The sequence below is a fragment of the Salvelinus namaycush genome, chromosome 35 (assembly GCF_016432855.1).
Source record: "Salvelinus namaycush isolate Seneca chromosome 35, SaNama_1.0, whole genome shotgun sequence".
Classification (NCBI taxonomy): domain Eukaryota; kingdom Metazoa; phylum Chordata; class Actinopteri; order Salmoniformes; family Salmonidae; genus Salvelinus; species Salvelinus namaycush.
This window is the reverse complement of record NC_052341.1, coordinates 28,390,974-28,409,231: the sequence shown is the minus strand read 5'-3', so window position 1 is coordinate 28,409,231 and position 18,258 is coordinate 28,390,974. Positions and strand designations below refer to the sequence as shown.

Below are 18,258 nucleotides of genomic sequence, written 5' to 3'. Positions count from 1 at the left end.
TCTTCAGGTACCTGACCATAAGATGATTTGATGGGATTGAGTTTACTTGTCAGTCGGCTTTCGAGATCTGCACAGCTTGAAACTTTAAATACCCTACTTACTGTAGATAAAGCAGGCTACCGAAGTCTTATATCTACTCTGTGTGAAAGGCACCATGTTTGTTTGATGGGGACAAGCCTGCAATGTGGCCTCAGTCAGGCCAAAGTTCCTCTTCTCTTTGTTTGACCATTTGAGGACCGGTGTAAAATTAACTTAAGCAACAATGAGAAAGTGAATTGATGAAGCCAACTGAATTGTAACGGGATTACATAAAGAAAAACTCCTTTAGAAATCCTGCCAAGCAATCTCCTTTTGACCTACTGTAACAGGTGGCCAAGACATCTGTGGAGACATCCGTGAGTAGCCCTAAGCAGGGAACACAGGGCAGGCAAAGTTTGACTTCCTTGTTTATGCAACGTGCCCTCACTAAATCAATGGAAAATCAATTAAGAGCAGTAATCCAATGAGGGTGGCTTTGACAGCCACTCTACATCTTAAATGGATTCTCTGAATTTCTGTTCCTAGAGGTGATAGGCAGGACAGGCTGCTTGGATTTGGGCTCCACAATGGGATAAGGCGAACAGTATGAGAAGCAGTGTGGGAAAGTGACAATCTATTCTGCGCGTACATTTAAAGGACACAAAATGTATATCTACTAATTCTATTGCGTTATCATTGAGAGAGATTAGAATTTGACATTTGATGTCTGATGAAATGAATTCTACTGTATGTACGTGTCATAAGATGTAACATGTTAACAAAATAAAGGCATTCATCAAAGTCTGTGGGATTCTTGTCACATTCTTTAAACTTGCCCACTGAATTGAACAATTTTACCCAGTACCCTTGAAATGGAATAGCACATTGATATACAGTAGACTAACTTGAAACACTTTGGGGTAGACAGTCCTCATGACTCCCTGTATAGTGCATGGAGATTACCCTATAAAGCTGGATTAGCCCTGGGAAAAGATCAGCCAATTGCGTTGCTGTCAAGACCAATGCACTTTGACGCAATTTGAGTAAGCACCTTGAGCGATGTCTGCATGAGGTGTTTCCTGATCCTTATCATCCCGTGTCATCATATACAGCTTTTTTATTTTTTTATTTTACAGTATACTGCATTAACTACACGACACATATAGTATGTAAGACAGTGTACATTTTTCAATCAAGGACAATTCAGAGCAAAATGTTATTCAATCAATGCAATCTTATTTCTGTGACAACATAGGCCTACAGTATTGTAATATGAGATCCAAACGCTTTGATTGGGTAGTAGGGCATATTTATTAGCACAGAGAAACACCGATCAAAGTAGAATAGGTACTATGGTTGACTTCCTCTTTAACCTGCATGAGTGGTTATCATGCGTTGACTCAGTGTATCTGTGGACTGCTTCAGAAAGAAGAGTAATTACTGAAGATTAAAGCCGTTGTGTCTAATCCCCGGGCAAGGGGCACGCAACTGAACTTCCTGACGAAAAGAGCACACGAGCCACTCCAGGCATAATTCACAGCTTCCTAATCGTAGCGCTACACCATCGAACATTGGTTCATATGGTTTGGACATCTATAACCCTACAGACAGAACATTGGTTAACTATAACCCTACAGGAAGAACATTAACAATGTGTTAATACATGCACTTTCCAATGCATTGGCTTTTATTTGGTCTCTCTACTACCATGGTTGAATGTTTTGCTTCCTCTAGTTCTCTTCGGATATTGATCTTTCTTGGGAGTTCTTTGTGGTTTTACATGGCACTCTATGCATATTGTAGTCTTTATTTCAGTTATTAAAAAAACAGATTTTATTTAGCTTCAGATAAACTAAAATATTCAACGAGGACAACTTCGAACACCAAATCAATTACATCAATGTCTGGACACGTAGACTCTTGCTGACAGAAATCCAAGGCCAGGGTGGTCAAAGAAACATGTCCTCAAAGTACTCGTCAAACTTCTCCTCACTGGAAGACAGAAAATAGTCACGTCAGACTTTAAATGGCTGGTATTAGTGGCCAAAGGCCTAACAGGACATTGTAAAGGTGAGCTAATGTGAGAGTACTAAGCTCACCTGGACTTCTCCTCCATGGTGGGGGCTGGGCCTTTCCAGTGGTCTGCCTCTGACAGGCTCTCTGGCTCCTCACTGTGTTCTCCCTCTGCTACAGGGCAGGAAGGAGACCATACAAATCAGAAAAATGTTATTCATCAAGAGATTTTCATGTACTACATTCAATCATAATGCTTTCATAAACAAACACGTAATAACAAGCTTCAACTGAGGGATTGCTGCAGCACATGAAAAAATAGGTACAGCGCTTAAGGTCTGAAGAGGGTCTGAAGAGTCAAGTCCCGACTTAAACTTATAAGAGTAGATGGCCCTTGGTCTGCACCGTGGCTTTAGAGTTTGGCCTTCGTGTGCAACGACTGCTTTTACTTATGTTAAACCGACAACCAAGGGTAAGCAGGCCCATACTTCAAGTGCAGCTGACAGTGTGAACGGACTGAAGCCGCAATAATAGCATGACCGTTGTCGGACTTTGCAGGGAAGACTCCCTTGAGGCTTAAGGGCCAAGCTTACACACATGTTTTAAAAGGTATTTAAAGGCACCTGTAATGGATGTGGACACTAGGGCCAGTCTGTTCTGCTTGCTCTGAAGGTGTAAGATAATAAACTGCTTGACTTGGTAGGGAGGTGGAGAGTGAGAAGGAACGGTACCTTTGTCTGACTCTTGGGAGTCGTCCTCAGAGTTACTGGGGGAGGAGTGGTCTGCAAGGGGAGAGAGGAACACAGGAAGGGATCAGTCAGTTTAACTTGGACAGCCAACTATGCGCAGTTGACATTGAGTAACAAAAAAAAAGCAACATGACCGTTGAAGGGTCATTAATAAGCTAAAAGTGTTCAGCCAGCTATTATGTAATGGACAATTCCACAGTAAGAGTAACAGAGTCCGATTTTTCACTTTAAAATATCAAACAAAAACCAATGATTGCAAAGTTAAACAAACCATACAACTCTGTGTATAAGGGCTACTTTTCACAATTTCCACAGAAAACTTCACAAAAACAAATGTACTTTAAGAATAGCGCAGATGAAAACGTCGGTAACAGAATGATGGTACAAACAGCACAAACCATCATTCTGTTTTTGCATCTGCACAATACTTCAAGTAAATGTGTTTTTGTAAGGTTTTCAGTGGACATTTTTAAAAAGTAGCCCTTGTGCATAAAGTTGTATGGTTTGTTTAACTTTGCAATCATTGGTTTTTGTTTGACACGCATTTTAAAAGTGAAAAATCTGAGTCTCAGTGTCACTGTTCACGTGAAATTGCCCTAATATCTCAACACTGTAGTAGGCCTATTTTTTATTTATTTTGAACCTTTATTTAACTTGGCAAGTCAGTTAAGAACAAATTCTTATTTACAATGACGGCCTACACCCATCCAAACCCGGACTACGCTGGGCCAATTGTGCGCCAGCCTATGGGACTCCCAATCACGTCCGGTTGTGATACAGCCTGGAATCGAACCAGGGTCTTTAGTGATGCCTCTATCACAGATGCCTTGCCTTAGACCGCTGTGCCACTCAGGAGCCCAGAGTGTACAAAACAATAACACCTGCTCTTTCCATGACATAAACAGACCAGGTGAATCCAGGTGAAAGCTATAATCCCATATTGATGCAACTTGTTAAATTCACTAAAATCAGTGTAGATGAAGGGGAGGAGACAGGTTAAAGGATTTTTAAGCTTCAAGAAGATTCAGACATGGATTGTGTATAAGTGCCATTCTGAGGGTGAACGGGCAAGACAAAATATATAAGTGCCTTTGAACGGGTTATGGTAGTAGGTGCCAGGCACACCGGTTTGTGCCAAGAACTGCAATGTTGCTGGGTTTTTCACACTCAACAGTTTCCCATGTGTATCAAGGATAGTCCATCACCCAAATGAAATCCAGCCAACTTGACAACTGTGGGAAGCATTGGAGTCAACATGGGCCAGCATTCCTGTGGAATGCTTTCAACACTTTGTAGAGTCGATGCCCTGACAAATTGAGGCTGTTATGTGGGGAAACTCAATATTAGGAAGGTGTTCCTAATGTTTGGTATACTCACTGCAAGTTATTCATGGGTGTGAGTCGGCAAATCCTAATTACTTTTACGCCATCAAGACATTAGTACAAACACCGTCTGCACTTTTAATGTCATCACCATGGCCTGTTATTTTTGTTAACCTATAGCCATAGCTGTACAAAGATATGAAACGGTGGAGTCTTGCCTTTTTGCCTCTTTTTATGTTTGTTTTTGTGTTTCTTGGAGCCTTTCTTGGATCTCTTTGACTGTGGCTCAACTTCATTTTCCTCAGACGACTTTGGTCTTTTTCTCTTGGCGATCACCTCCTTTCTCCTGAAAAAAAAGGTCATTTGTTTCAATTTTGCCAATCGTCAAACATTAACTGTGACATCTTGACAGCACAACAAAGGGGCACAACGTGGGGTACGTGTTCAATAGATGATGATAAACTGATAAGGAATAATTAGAGATTCAACTTACTTGTGATGATAGTTGAGTTTGAAGGAGCACTCTGGGCAGAGTCCTAGAAAATACCATCTCTGTCAGTACGGCAAACAATTGGAATCGAGGATATGACCTAGGAAATGATTATTGTGACAGACTGCTTGATATCGCTACATTTACTTTTGCTTTTAAGTAAACTAAGTTTATTTCGCATGTCGGAGTTTCCTCAGGGATCACAATGAGAGAAGGGAGTTATTCTCCTGGCTTTACGAATGCGATTTGCTTCAACATGATACTGGAGCGAGGATTTAAAGTCCCAGCCCTAGCTTAGACGGCCAGTAAACAACAGAGCTCTTACGGAGTTTGACCAGTGCGTTTCTCTTCTCTCCCTGCTCCACATAGGCAAAGTTCACCTCCCAGCTCTTCAGGCCATCCTCCTTCTCACAGCGCTTGTTCCCACACAGAAACTGGCCTACAGTGTCAATAGAACAGAAACAGGATTCAACTGCATTTCCATACCACACAGAGCAGAGCAATAGAGAGTGACTGAGTAATAATCCGTATAGTGTAAAAACAATGTACTCTCATGACGACCTGCATTTTGCAGGTTTTTTTTGCAAACCCTCGGAAACCTGCATCCAGGCAGGTTTCATGAAATAGAACAGACTGAGGGGAAATATTTTCAAGTATATGAAGTCACCCAGTATTATACCTATTTTAAGGCAAATTCTGCACGTAGGATAGTCTGAATACAATGCGCGAAATGCCAATGTAAAGCTCAACAAGGGTGTGTTCCCCTGTGCACTTCATTATCACATATGTCACTACTAATCAAGTCAAATTAGCTCTCAATTGGAGGAAAGGTGCATAAACATGGCTGTATCTCTACGGTTCACACCTTGTTGTGTTACAGCCAGAACTTTAAATGGATTATATTGTTTTTTGTCACTGGCCTACACACAACACCCCATAATGTCAAAGTGAAATTATGTTTTATTTTTTTTACCCCTTTCTCTCCCCAATTTCGTGGTATCCAATTGGTAGTTACAGTCTTGTCTCATCGCTGCAACTCCCGTACGGACTCGGGAGAGGCGAAGGTCGAGAGCCGTGCGTCCTCCAAAACACAACCCAACCAAGCCGCGTTGCTTCTTGACACAATGCCCACTTCACCCGGAATCCAGCCGCACCAATGTGTCGGAGGAAACACCGTACACCTGGCGACCGTGTCAGCGTGCACTGCGGCCCGCCACAGGAGTCGCTAGTGCGCGATGGGACAAGGACATCCCTGCCGGCCAAACCCTCCCCTAACCCGGACGACGCTGGGCCAATTGTGCGCCGCCCCATGGGTCTCCCCGTCGTGGCCGGCTGCGACAGAGCCTGGACTCGAACCCAGAATCTCTAGTGGCACAGCTAGCACTGCTATGCAGTGCCGTAGACCACTGCGCCACTCAGGAAGCAAAGTCCAATTCTGTTTGTTGACATTTTTACAAATGAATAAAAAATGAAAAGCTGAACTATATTGAGTCAGTAAGTATTCAACCCCTTTGTTATTGCAAGCCTAAATAAGTTCAGGAGTCACAATTTGCTTAACAAGGTCACATAATAAATTGCACGGACTCTGTGTGCAATAATAGAGTTAAAAATTACTTTTGAATGACTACCTCATCTCTATACCCCAACATACAATTATCTGTAAAGTTCCTCAGTCGGAGCAGGGAATTTCAAACACAGATTCAACCACAAAGATCAGGTTGGTTTTCCAATGCCTCACAAAGAAAGGCACCTATTGGTCGATGGGTAAAAAAAAAACAGACATTGAATATCCCTTTGAGCATAGTGAAGTTATTAATACACCCATTCACTACAAGGATACAGGCTTCCTTCCTAACTCAGTTGCCAGAGAGGAAGGAAATCGCTCAGGGATTTCACCATGAGGCCAATGGTGACTTTAAAACAGTTACAGAGTTTAATGTATGTGATAGGACATTGTAGTTACTCCACAATACTAACATAAATTGACAGAGTGAAAAGAAGGAAGCCTGTACAGAATAAAAATATTCCAAAACATGCATCCTGTTTGCTGCAAACCACTAAAGTAAAACTGCAAAAAATATGGCAAAGCAATTCACTTTTTGTCCTGAATACAAAGTGTTGTTTGGGGAAAATCCAATACAACACATACTGAGTACCACTCTCCATATTTTCAAGCATAGTGGTGGCTGGATCATGTTATAGGTATGCTTCTAATCGTTAAGTTTTTCAGGATAACAAATAAACGGAGCTAAGCACATGCAAAATCCTAGAGGAAAACCTGGTTCAGTCTGCTTTTCATCAGACACTGGAAGATTAATTCACCTTTCAGCAGGACAATAACCTAAAGGCCAAATCTACACTGGAGTTGCTTACCATGAAGACAGTGAATGTTCCTGAGTGGCCTAGTTACAATTCTGACTTAAAACGGCTTGAAAATCTATGGCAAGACCTGAAAATAGTTGTATAGCAATGTTCAACCACCAACTTGACAGAGCTTTAAGAATTTTTTTAATAATAATTGTACAATCCAGATGTGGAAAGACTCAAAACTGTAATCGCTACCAAAGGTGCTTCTACAAAGTATTGACTCAGGGATGTGAATATTTTTGTAAATTAGATATTTCTGTATTTCATTTTCAATCAATTTTTAAAAAATTCGAAAAACATGTTTTCACTTTGTCATTATGGGGTAGTGTGTGTAGACTGGTGAGAAAAAATATATGTAATCCATTTTGAATTCAGGCTGTAACACAACAAAATGTGTAATAAGTCAAGGGTATTTACTACTTCTGAAGGCCCTGTATATAGGATGTGACTAGTCAGAAGACACCTCCGTTCTGATCAACAGTCAAGAGCTGTGGTTGACCTACCGAGGTTCCTACTGCTGCGGTCTAATCTTATTTTGCACCACCAGGGCTCCTGTTAGTCCTCTCCTCCTGCAGCAGGAGACATGAAGCAGGAAGTGGCCAGTGGCCTTAACCCCGATTGGCTATCAACAACCTGGGTTTATCTTTAGCAGGCTTAATGATGGATCCTCCAGATTGCCCAGGAGGAAAAGTGTCATGAGCGGTCGGGACTGTTCGCCCCTTCTTTCTTGTCGTCCTGCTGTTTAGGAGTCCTTAGACCTCACCTGACCCCAGGCTGCTGGAGCTGGCAACATGCCACGAGCTGCCTTCTTGACATGCAGGCTAATTAACGCCTTATCTGCCAGAATAAAGACCATTCTCTCCGATGCTGACAGCTGTGATTATACTTACCAATGGAAAAGCATAAGCGACAAGAGTTAGAGGTCACTTCTAGAGAGACAGTGTCAACATGACTTTAGGCCGCTGGAGATGGCTACATGCCATGAGCTGCACGTGCAGGCTAATTATTAACACCTTATCTGCCAGATAAGGCTCCATTCTCCCGGATGTTGGCGAGTCGTTCTAACAGTAGTAGAAATTGAAATTGTGCACTAATATTGACTTTTAAAAGCCTGTTATATTTAATGAAGTGACCTTTAATATAAACCACATGGAACATTTAATACATCATATTTTTTATATGAACAAAAAACTAAAAATTGGCAAAAAACTATCTGCATTCTGGCATGTTCCACGTCAAGTTTCGTGGAAGATTTGAACCCACTTAACCCCAAAATGTCTCCCAAGTTTTCACCATCATTGTAAAACCCTAGTTTTAATTTAATTTGTGAAGATGTTTATTTCATACGATAACGTATTCATTTACGTTTGTCCTTCATTTTAAGGTCGATCCTGTCACGTAAACTGAACTCTCGTTTTAATAGCAAAAACATTGAACGTCTAATAGTCAAATCATAGTGTAAAAGAAGGTGAGCTGATTCAAAAAAAAAAATGTCATTTTGTTGGTGTTTTGTGGTAGAAAACTGAGAGTCGAGCATAACACATCAACCCTGTTACCCATAAATAGATGGGCAAGAAACGTTTTTTTTAACAAGTACATTTTTGTTACGCTTGCTTTGTACACAACTGGCTTCCATTCCCCCTGTCACAGGGGGAGTTATGTCTGATTTAAGATCAAATCAACCCTGTTACGGTCGACTGAATCTTTAATTGGCCCTTTTCCTGTTACTTTAATTTGTCTTATTTGGACCTTTTGAGATAGGAAAACATGTTTTTTTTATGAAGTGGAACATGTGCTCTTTATGTCAGAATATTCTAATTAGGTGAAATAAACTGTTTTTTAAAAAGAATTACACTACCAAAAAGGCACTCTTTTCGTGGAACGACTCTGGTAGCTGTGATTATAAAGCATGTTAAGCAATGAAAAGGGAGTTACTCTCTAGGGAGAGGCCCCGGTCTTAGAGATACAGCGTATGACCTCACTGGAATGGATCCATGGCTTGGGTCTCTGTGTCCTTTTAGTTTGGACACACTGTAACTGGCTTTTATGCCGTTTAACTTTCCAAAACATGCTGTAAAGTTTCACCAACAACTGTTCCCAAAACTAGCCCTTGATCACGACTCTCAGTTCCATTACATTACCCCTAAGAATCATTGGACGAAGGCGTCTTCTGTACGGGGGAGTTTTGTTAAGCGCCCTCGACGCTTGGCCTGAACATTAACACGCCGCATCACTTGCGGTACGGTTTTGGAAGCATAAGGACCTTATCTTTTATATCAGCAAGAAATCATTTACAAAAAAGGTTCAATTGAAACACACCTTTACAGAGTTAGGGTTGCCACACGACATCTCCATGTTACAGCGCTTGTTTACGGAAGACAGACAGAAGACCGAGGAGACCAGCTGTGCTAATTAGCCATCTAGCATGTGCCAAACACCTGTGTATAAGCGTAACTCTGTGTAGAGGAAGTGTAGTTTCTCCGGATGGAGGCACTCACAGATGTATGGATCTGTGCAAAACTGCTACAGTAAGTGTAGCTTTTTTATTTGAAGGATTCTTTCTCGCAGACAAAAGACAAGGGCCATATGTTTTGAAAGCTGCATCGCAAGCAATGATTATTGACGTTTCTAAACGCTCAAACACAGCTTCTGGATTGTAGTTCACATGAGCGATTAACATAAAGAGTTCATCGCTCGCCTTTGACCAGCGGTATGCACTCACAGCATCAGATGTGGATGGTTACAGCCTCCCGAGTAGCGCAGTGGTCTAAACATTCTCGCCATAATAGAGATAAATGATGATTATGTCGTAAATAATTCACAAATATTGTTTATAAAAACCAATGCTCATGCTACTTGAGTCAACAGTGATTAAGTGGCCCAACACTCAGAATTGGGGGTCCTGCTCCCCCACTCGACATCGCCAGTTTACTAACCACCGGTCCTGGCAACCCATCACGATGCACACCTGGACTTCATCACTACCCTGATTACTTCCCCTTTATCTAGCACTCCCTAGCATCTCTCTTCAGGCAGTATTGGTTGAGTTTTTATGTCCGGATGCTTCTCTTGTTCTGTACTCTCCATGTTTGCTATTATTAAACTCACCATTTACACCGGTTTCCTGTTACGATATTGAAAGACATCTGCTGTTTCAAAGTGAGCAAAATAAACTAATTTGAATATTATATAAACGTACATGTTTTTATGTCTGGGACCTTTGAACAGAAAGTATCCAACTCATGGAATTACAAACTGATTGCAGACAGACATGTCGAAAGATGAACTACTGACCTTGCTTGATCAACACATCTTCACGTGTACTAATCTCGGTTAACGCAGAACTAAAATCTTGCGTAATTGGGTCTATACTTGTTACAAATGGAGAGTTCTGGTTTGCGAAGTCTCCGCCCTTGCAAAAGGAACCTCTCAGCCAAACCCAATCCTGACACATCCAAACAACCCAGTGACCAAAACCCAAACACCGGAACTACTCGTTATCCCACGCATCCCATTCAGTCTCGACAGATTCTACGGTTTACACTCCAGTCTCATCATGACGTAGGCCCTACGTACTTCAGACTGGGGGATTCTCCAAACACCAGCTTGGTTGGCAACAGTGTTGATTTAGGACACACTTTGTTGAATCGTGTCAACTAGGTTTCAAGGAGCACACATTGTCACATGCTAAAGTAGTTGGACACACCATTGCCATATGGGGATGGACAGACATGGTCTTAGCTAAGACAGATGGCATATAAACAGTATGCTAAGGCTCAGACGGTAAGAGGGTTAGGGGCCCTAGCGCTCCAGCGGCAGACAGGAGAACAAATCAAATGTTATGTCACATGTGCCTAATACAACAGATGTAGACCTTACTGTGAAATGCTTACTTACAAGCTCTTAACCAACAATGCAGTTCAAAAAATTGAGTTAAGAAAATCATTTAAAAAGTACACAATAAAATAACAATAACGAGGCTATCTACATGGGGTACCAGTACTGAATCAATGTGCGGGGGTACAGGTTAGTCGGGGTAATTTGTACATGTAGGTACGGGTAAAGTGACTATGCATAGATAATAAACAGCGAGAAGTAGCGGTGTAAAAACAAAGGGGGGGGTAAATAATGTAAATAATCCGGGTGGCCATTTGATTAATAGTTCAACAGTCTTATAGCTTGGGGGTAGAAGCTGTTAAGGAGCCTTTTGGACCTAGACTTGGTGCTCCGGTACCGCTTGCCGTGCGGTAGCAGAGAGAACAGTCTAGGTCTTGGGTGACTGGAGTCTTTGACCATTTTTGGGGCCTTCCTCTGACACCGCCACCAGTGAGGAGAAGACAGAAACATAAGGCTGAGGGGAGACGATCCTTCTAAGAAAAGCATCGGGTCCTTTTCTTATCAAATGAATGCCGTGCTGTATAGAGGGTGAAAAAAGGTTTATGACCCCTTTGGCAAAACAACAGCTGTAAAAGGCTTGCTATAAAACCTTGTGTATAGTAAGAAAGTGCTGTTGCTGAATCTTTCCTAGTGTGGCCAAAACGGGTAACTAACGTTCATTACACATGTTTAGATCAATACTTGACCTAACCCAAAGCAACATGACCTGTGACACAGAGATAGCATGAAACTAAAGTATCACTAGCATTGGCCAGAGAGAGAACATGCCTGGCCTCTTACACATGTAGATGATCGGATTCGAGGTCATGGATTGGTCATTGCATCCCATTGAAGAGGGAATGATAGTACAGCGCATCGGCTGTGAACTTTGATGTTCTGAGTCAGCCTTTTAATCCCGTGGCACTGCCTACAGAATAGCAGTAAACGAAAATACAAGGGCGGGATTAGCTAGAGTGACTTAATCTGGTACAGCATATTGGCTTATTCAGCTTTCTCGGAGTGGCAAGAATAGATCATTCTGTTCAATGCATTACTTAAAGTGTCTCAGTGCACTCACCTTGTAGCATTTCCCAATAACCTATTCTATTTATGCTTTCTATCACCCACAAAGCTTTTTTAAATAATTCACAAGTGGATAATTGAATGGCTACTCTATTTGTGTAGTTACTTCCTAAGTACCAGGGAAGAAGGAGATTTATTTGGAAGCATCAATGGCAGACATCACACATCTATTTGTTTTGGGGAAATACATTTATCTGGTGATTATTTTCCACATAATGGGATGCAATGACCAATCCATGCTCTGGCTGAGAGTTTCCATTTAGGGAAGTGGAGACTTTGCTAGTTTAGTTAGTATCTAGTATCTTTTCTCATACATCACCCCCAGAACCTAATCGAGCGTCTGACACAATTACGGTAGATTTTATTTCTGGGTTTCCGAGATTAATGTTAACCAAAAGTGGTTAACTGTGATCCTGGAGCGCCGCAGGTACCATCGAGTTTTGTTCCAACCAGATACCACACCTACTTCTAGAAATCAGCTCACCAACTAAGCTTACTGACTATTCTTAGTGGTTGGATACATTTCACCCTCCTCTCCCCAGTCGAAATCCAAAGAGGTAAACTAAACCTTATGTGTCTGCCATGTGGTATGACAAGAACAGGGTTGTCAACCCCTGAAAGCTGAGTCAAAGTAAGCACGCCTTGACCTTTATCGCCATCTAGTGGTAGAGTTCCGAATTACTTCTGACTAGAGCTGTTGGTTGATAGGTACAAACGTATGTCCCCGACTCCAGGTATTGGCATTTTAATGGTGAACTGTATAAGCAATTAACTGAATAAACAACAAATGAATAAACAGAAAACAGAACTTTCATCAATGTATACATTCATAATGTATAAATGTCTCTGAATTTAAAATGTAATAAAGACTACCTTTGCCAGAGACGACTTCCTTTTCTACGCGCCATCGGAACCCAAACTGGAGGAAAAGTGCAGTCATCCTCATTAATCATATAATACCAATAGAATACTATGTATTCACACTTACATAAACACTACCGTTCAAAAGTTTGGGGTCACTCAGAAATGTCCTTGTTTTGAAAGAAAAGCACATTTTTTGTCCATTAAAATAACATAAAATTGACCAGAAATACAGTGTAGACATTGTTAATGTTGTAAATGACTATTGTCGATGGAAACCGCTGATTTTTAATGGCCAGCATCCCGGAGTCGCCTCTTCATTGTTGACGTTGAGACTGATGTTTTGCAGGTACTATTTAATGAAGCTGCCAGTTGAGGACTTGTGAGGCGAGGCGTCTGTTTCTCAAACTAGACACTCTAATGTACTAATGTCCTCTTGATCAGTTGTGTACCGGGGTCTCCCACTCTTCTTTCTATTCTGGTTAGAGACAGTTTGCGCTGTTCTGTGAAGGGAGTAGTACACAGCGTTGTACGAGATCTTCAGTTTCTTGGCAATTTCTCACATTGAATAGCCTTAATTTCTCAGAACAAGAATAGACTCAAGAGTTCCAGAAGAAAGTGCTTTGTTTCTAGCCATTTTGAGCCTGTAATCAAACCCGTAACTGCTGATGCTCCAGATACTCAACTAGTCTAAAGAAGGCCAGGTTTACTGCTTCTTTAATCAGTATAACAGTTTTCAGCTGTGCTAACATAATTGCAAAATGGTTTTCTAACGATCAATTAGCCTTTTAAAATTAAAAACTTGGATTAGCTAACACAATGTGCCATTGGAACACAGGAGTGATGGTTGCTGATAATGGGCCTCTGTACGACTATGTAGATATTCCATTTAAAATCAGCCATTTCCAGCTACAATAGTAATTTACAACATTAACAATGTCTACACTGTATTTCTGATCAATTTGATGTTATTTTAATGGACCATTTTTTTTGCTTTTCTTTCAAAAACAAGGACATTTCTAAGTGACCCCAAACTTTTGAAAGGTACTGTATATATATAAAAATACCACATACCTTGTTTTCTTTATATCTGCTTAGGTCAGCGATACAGTACTCTTTGAAGAGCTTGTCATAGTACTTCTTTGCTAGTTCTTTCTCCCTGATAATAAAAGAGCAGCTATTGGTGACCAATATTTCCAACAGTGGCAAAGAAAAGTATTTTGTTTAACAGTACTTACCATGTCATTTCTTCTTCATCCTCATCCCGCCACAGGAAGCGATGGTTTTCACGCACCACATCCAGGTCCGATTTATCATTGGCCCTTAGGTTTACAATGACAAATGACGTGTCAGCATTTTTTCATATCACACAGAGATGTATCATTATGAAGATCTCTACTCCACATATTAGGAAACATTAAAAACAAAAGCAAAACTTACGTGGAGCGTCTGAGATCCTCCACTTTCCCACCATAATACAATATGTAGTCACTGACAAACTTTTTATGTCTCTCAAACTGAAGGTAAATGGTTAGGGAATCAATGATAATAAAATCATGCATAAAAATAAGGAACTGAATTAATATTGCATCCTGGGGGAAAAAACAACAGATATTGAACATTGTTGCTGGGTGAAGTACATTCAGGGGGAACTTTGCTGTTATTCTGGCAGCTACACACTCCCAAACATGAATCTTCAATCACAATGCACTCTAACTTGCGACGGGGGACCTTTTATCGTTTTCTTACTTGTGAAAGCTCTTCATCATCAATTTTAGAAGGATACAGCATTCATTGATATCAGGTGATGACGTCGGTTTCTGGCTTCCTCCCTGTGTGGGAACACAAAACACTTGCAGTCACTAACAGAAAACATAATTGACGCCAGGCAACGATGCTTCATTATGAAAGAGACCGATACCGTACCTGTCATATTCATGAGTGGCAACATCCCTATGTGCCACCTTTGTGTGTCTTGCTTTCTGAAAAGGCTTCCGCAGTAGATCCTCCTCACGTTTCCTGCAAGTCAACATGAATGAAAAAAAAACGAAAAAAATGGCATGTAGTATCTTGAAGTAGGCTAATTGTTTGGATTTGAGTTTAGATTGCTATATGATCATCTGGCCCTTACCTTTTCACTCCACGTTGAGACGTCTCCCCCTGGCCCTCATCATCACTGAAGTCGGAGTCATACCCTCCGCCTCCATGGACCTGCAAGAAAGGTAATCTTTCTGTCATCATGCTATATAGCTTGTGAGAGCTTGTTAGGCCCTCGTGATAGTAGGCCTATAATCTATTGTTTAGCCATCAAGCACAGGCAGGCTAATTCTACAGAGATAGGAACGGTAGCTTATGAAATATTCATTGTTTTGGAAGCATGTGTAACTCAACATGGGAGGCAGGTAGCCTAGTGGTTAGAGCATTGGACTAGTAACCGAAAGGTTGCAGGATCGAACCCCCGAGCTGACAAGGTAAAAATCTGTTGTTCTGCCCCTGAACAAAGCACTGTTCCTATGTCATCATTGAAAATAAGAATTTCTTATTCACTGACTTGCCTAGTTAAATAAAAATTATCAAATCAAATGGCCATCTCAGCAGACTGGATGAAACACCACACCGGGGCTGCATTGCAGTGATATCTGCAACGTGAAGGTCAGGATGTGGGACTGAATTGGTTAGGATGCTGTTTTGTCAACATTTGCAACGTGAAGGTCAGGATGTGGGACTGAATTGGTTAGGTAACTACATTTGACATATAGCAAAGAATTGATCATTTGGAGAGAAATTGGCACTCACTTTACTCTGGCTAGAGTTAACGTTCGCCCAAATGTAAGTCAGGGAACTTGCTTGCTAGCTTTAGCTACTTGCTGCTGTTGACCATGGCCATTGCTGTCGACAATATGCATTTTTTTAGGGCAAGGTACAGTATATAAGTAGCTAGCGTTGTCTCCTAAGTTGCACACAATGTGTAACATGTGCAGCTAGCCATAAAGCATTGAAGCTAGCGTGTTGACTAGGTCCAGATACAGCTAGATATGTGATATGGATGAAACAAATGGATCAAGTATAAATACACTATAAAGTAGTCCATTTTGTCTGACCTAAGATAAAGTCGAGATACAACTACCTTTACGAGACTGTCCATATTTCTCGCCATGCTCACAATTAGCCTACGGTTTGTTTACATTGGAAAGTCTTCTTCTTCTTCTTTGCGTTGGCAGATCGCATTCCACTGTTAAGGTGCATACACCGCCACCTACTATACTGGAGGCCAGTCACAGCCTACCTACATTAAATTATCTTCATTAGTCCTGTTCCTCTAAGAAAGTGAAATAGAGCCCTAGACACCTATATAACCTATAATCATGTCCATCAACTCGGCTGCATACACCGACACATAATCAGTTAACCGCTTACATACTCTAACGTTGAAATCTGGGATATAAACCCCTGCCCCCACCCTACCACTAACTGGATCCTTTGAACCATCTGTATATATCCTTAAAAACGAATAAAACCAATTATCTACAGTAGATATCTCTTCACACACCTTCTCACGTCCTCATTCCATTCTCTCCTACCCTCAATCATATCCACATCTACACTTGGTTTCGTAAACAGCCACAGAGGAACATTCCCCAATGCAATTGCTGGCCCCATCTCTCTCTCTCCCCCAGTCCAAATTCTACCACTTTCTTAAAAAAATAAAATGGTATCCCTTTTTCTCCCCAATTTTGTGGTATCCAATTGTTAGTAGTTACTGTCTTGTCACTACAACTCCCGTATGGACTCGGGAGAGGCGAAGGTCGAGAGCCATGCGTCCTCCAAAACACAACCCAACCAAGCCGCACTGCTTCTTAACACAGCGCACATCCAACCCAGAAGCACCAATGTGTCGGAGGAAACACTGTGCCTGGCCCAACACAGGAGTTGCTAGTGCGCGATGAGACAAGGATATCCCTGCCGGCCAAACCCTCACGACGCTAGGCCAATTGAGCGTCGCCCCATGGCTGCGACCGTGAGGCACTGCGATGCAGTGAGGCACTGCGATGCTGCGCCTTAGACCACTGCGCCACCCGGGAGGCCCCCAAATTCTACCACTTTCTGCCCATTTGTCCACCTGTACACCCTCTGCTGACCCACTCCTCGCTCCCAGCAGTCCCCAGTTGCCGTGACCGCAGGATGTCCTTTTGAACTCTCTTTCAACCTCGCCCAGTACGCTAATGCAAGTTTGTCCCGCCTTATCCTCAGTGGCAGGTGGCAGTTCCCCACTATAAAGCTGCAATGCCTCAACAGGTGTCGTATTGGCAAAGTCGCGTATTGATTACGTATAAGAGAACGTTTATGATTGGGGCAGGAGGGGCTGGAGCATAGAGATCCTATTCAATTCTAGCTCTAATTTCTAATTACATGGCCTGGAGAATGTGTGTCACACAAAAAGAAAGGTGGATTAAATGTATTTCTAACAGTAAACTGTCACAACCAATGATATATATAAACACCATTGGCCAAATCAAAGAATTTCCAACAAATGTGATGCTGGAATCAAACCATAGCCTAATACCGAATACACAAGATCAGATATTCAGGTGCTGATTTTAATAATAAAAACAAAGTTGTTTTTGAGAAGAAAAAAAGAAGCAGCAAATATGGAGACAAATATAAATACAGTAGGCCCCTAGTCTATTTTGAACATGCACACATAGAGATCCACATAGAAATCCACAGAGTTGAGCACAGACTAGCATTTCTATGAAGTTCCGACTCGTTTGATTCTCGATGCAGTCGATACTTAAATTAAAATTCTTAAACCCTTATCGTGTACCAGAGTAGGCTGGTGGGAGAAACTATAGAAGGACGAGCTCATTGTAATGGCTGGAATGAAATGGAATGTGAGAATGCTATTCATTGACTACAGCTCGGCGTTCAACACCATAGTGCCCTCAAAGACAAAGGAGATGATCGTGGACTACAGGAAAAGGAGGACCGAGCACGCCCCCATTCTCATCGACAGGGCTGTGGTGGAGCAGGTTGAGAGCTTCAAGTTCCTTGGCGTCCATATCAACAACAAACTGGCATGGTCCAAGCACACCAAGACAGTCATGAAGAGGACACAACAAACCTATTCCCCCTCAGGAGACTAAAAAGATTTGGCATGGGTCCTCAAATCTTTTACAGCTGTACCATAGAGTGCATCCTGACGGGTTGCGTCACTGCCTGGTATGGCAACTGCTCAGCCTCCGACCGCAAGGCACTACAGAGGGTAGTGCATACGGCCCAGTACATCACCGGGGCCACGCTTCCTGCCATCCAGGACCTCTATACCAAGCGGTGTCAGAGGAAGGCCCTAAAAATTGTCAAAGACTCCAGCCACCCTAGTCATAGACTGTTCTCTCTGCTACCGCACGGCAAGCGGTACCGGGGCGCCAAGTCTAGGTCCAAGAGGCCTCTAAACAGCTTCTACCCCCAAGCCATATGA

General features: G+C 41.9%; 1 protein-coding gene across 2 annotated transcripts; it reads right to left on the bottom strand.

The window, feature by feature from the left end:
• Positions 1–1,125: 1,125 nt before the first annotated feature.
• Positions 1,126–15,986, bottom strand: LOC120029628 (protein FRA10AC1-like). 2 transcript variants are annotated; one of them, XM_038974917.1, is made up of 14 exons: positions 15,907–15,986; positions 14,911–14,990; positions 14,706–14,798; positions 14,566–14,611; positions 14,220–14,296; positions 14,018–14,101; positions 13,854–13,938; positions 12,792–12,837; positions 4,918–5,031; positions 4,596–4,638; positions 4,321–4,448; positions 2,763–2,813; positions 2,118–2,205; positions 1,126–2,010 (listed from the first exon to the last, which is right to left on the bottom strand). In XM_038974917.1, exons 1-14 carry the CDS (start codon positions 15,934–15,936, stop codon positions 1,968–1,970), a joined length of 1,008 nt encoding a protein of 335 aa, XP_038830845.1. In that variant the 5' UTR covers positions 15,937–15,986; the 3' UTR covers positions 1,126–1,967. The 2 variants fall into 2 exon arrangements, with proteins under 2 accessions (XP_038830845.1, XP_038830846.1); XM_038974918.1 differs by having other exon boundaries at positions 2,118–2,202.
• Between the last annotated feature and the right edge of the window lie 2,272 nt (positions 15,987–18,258).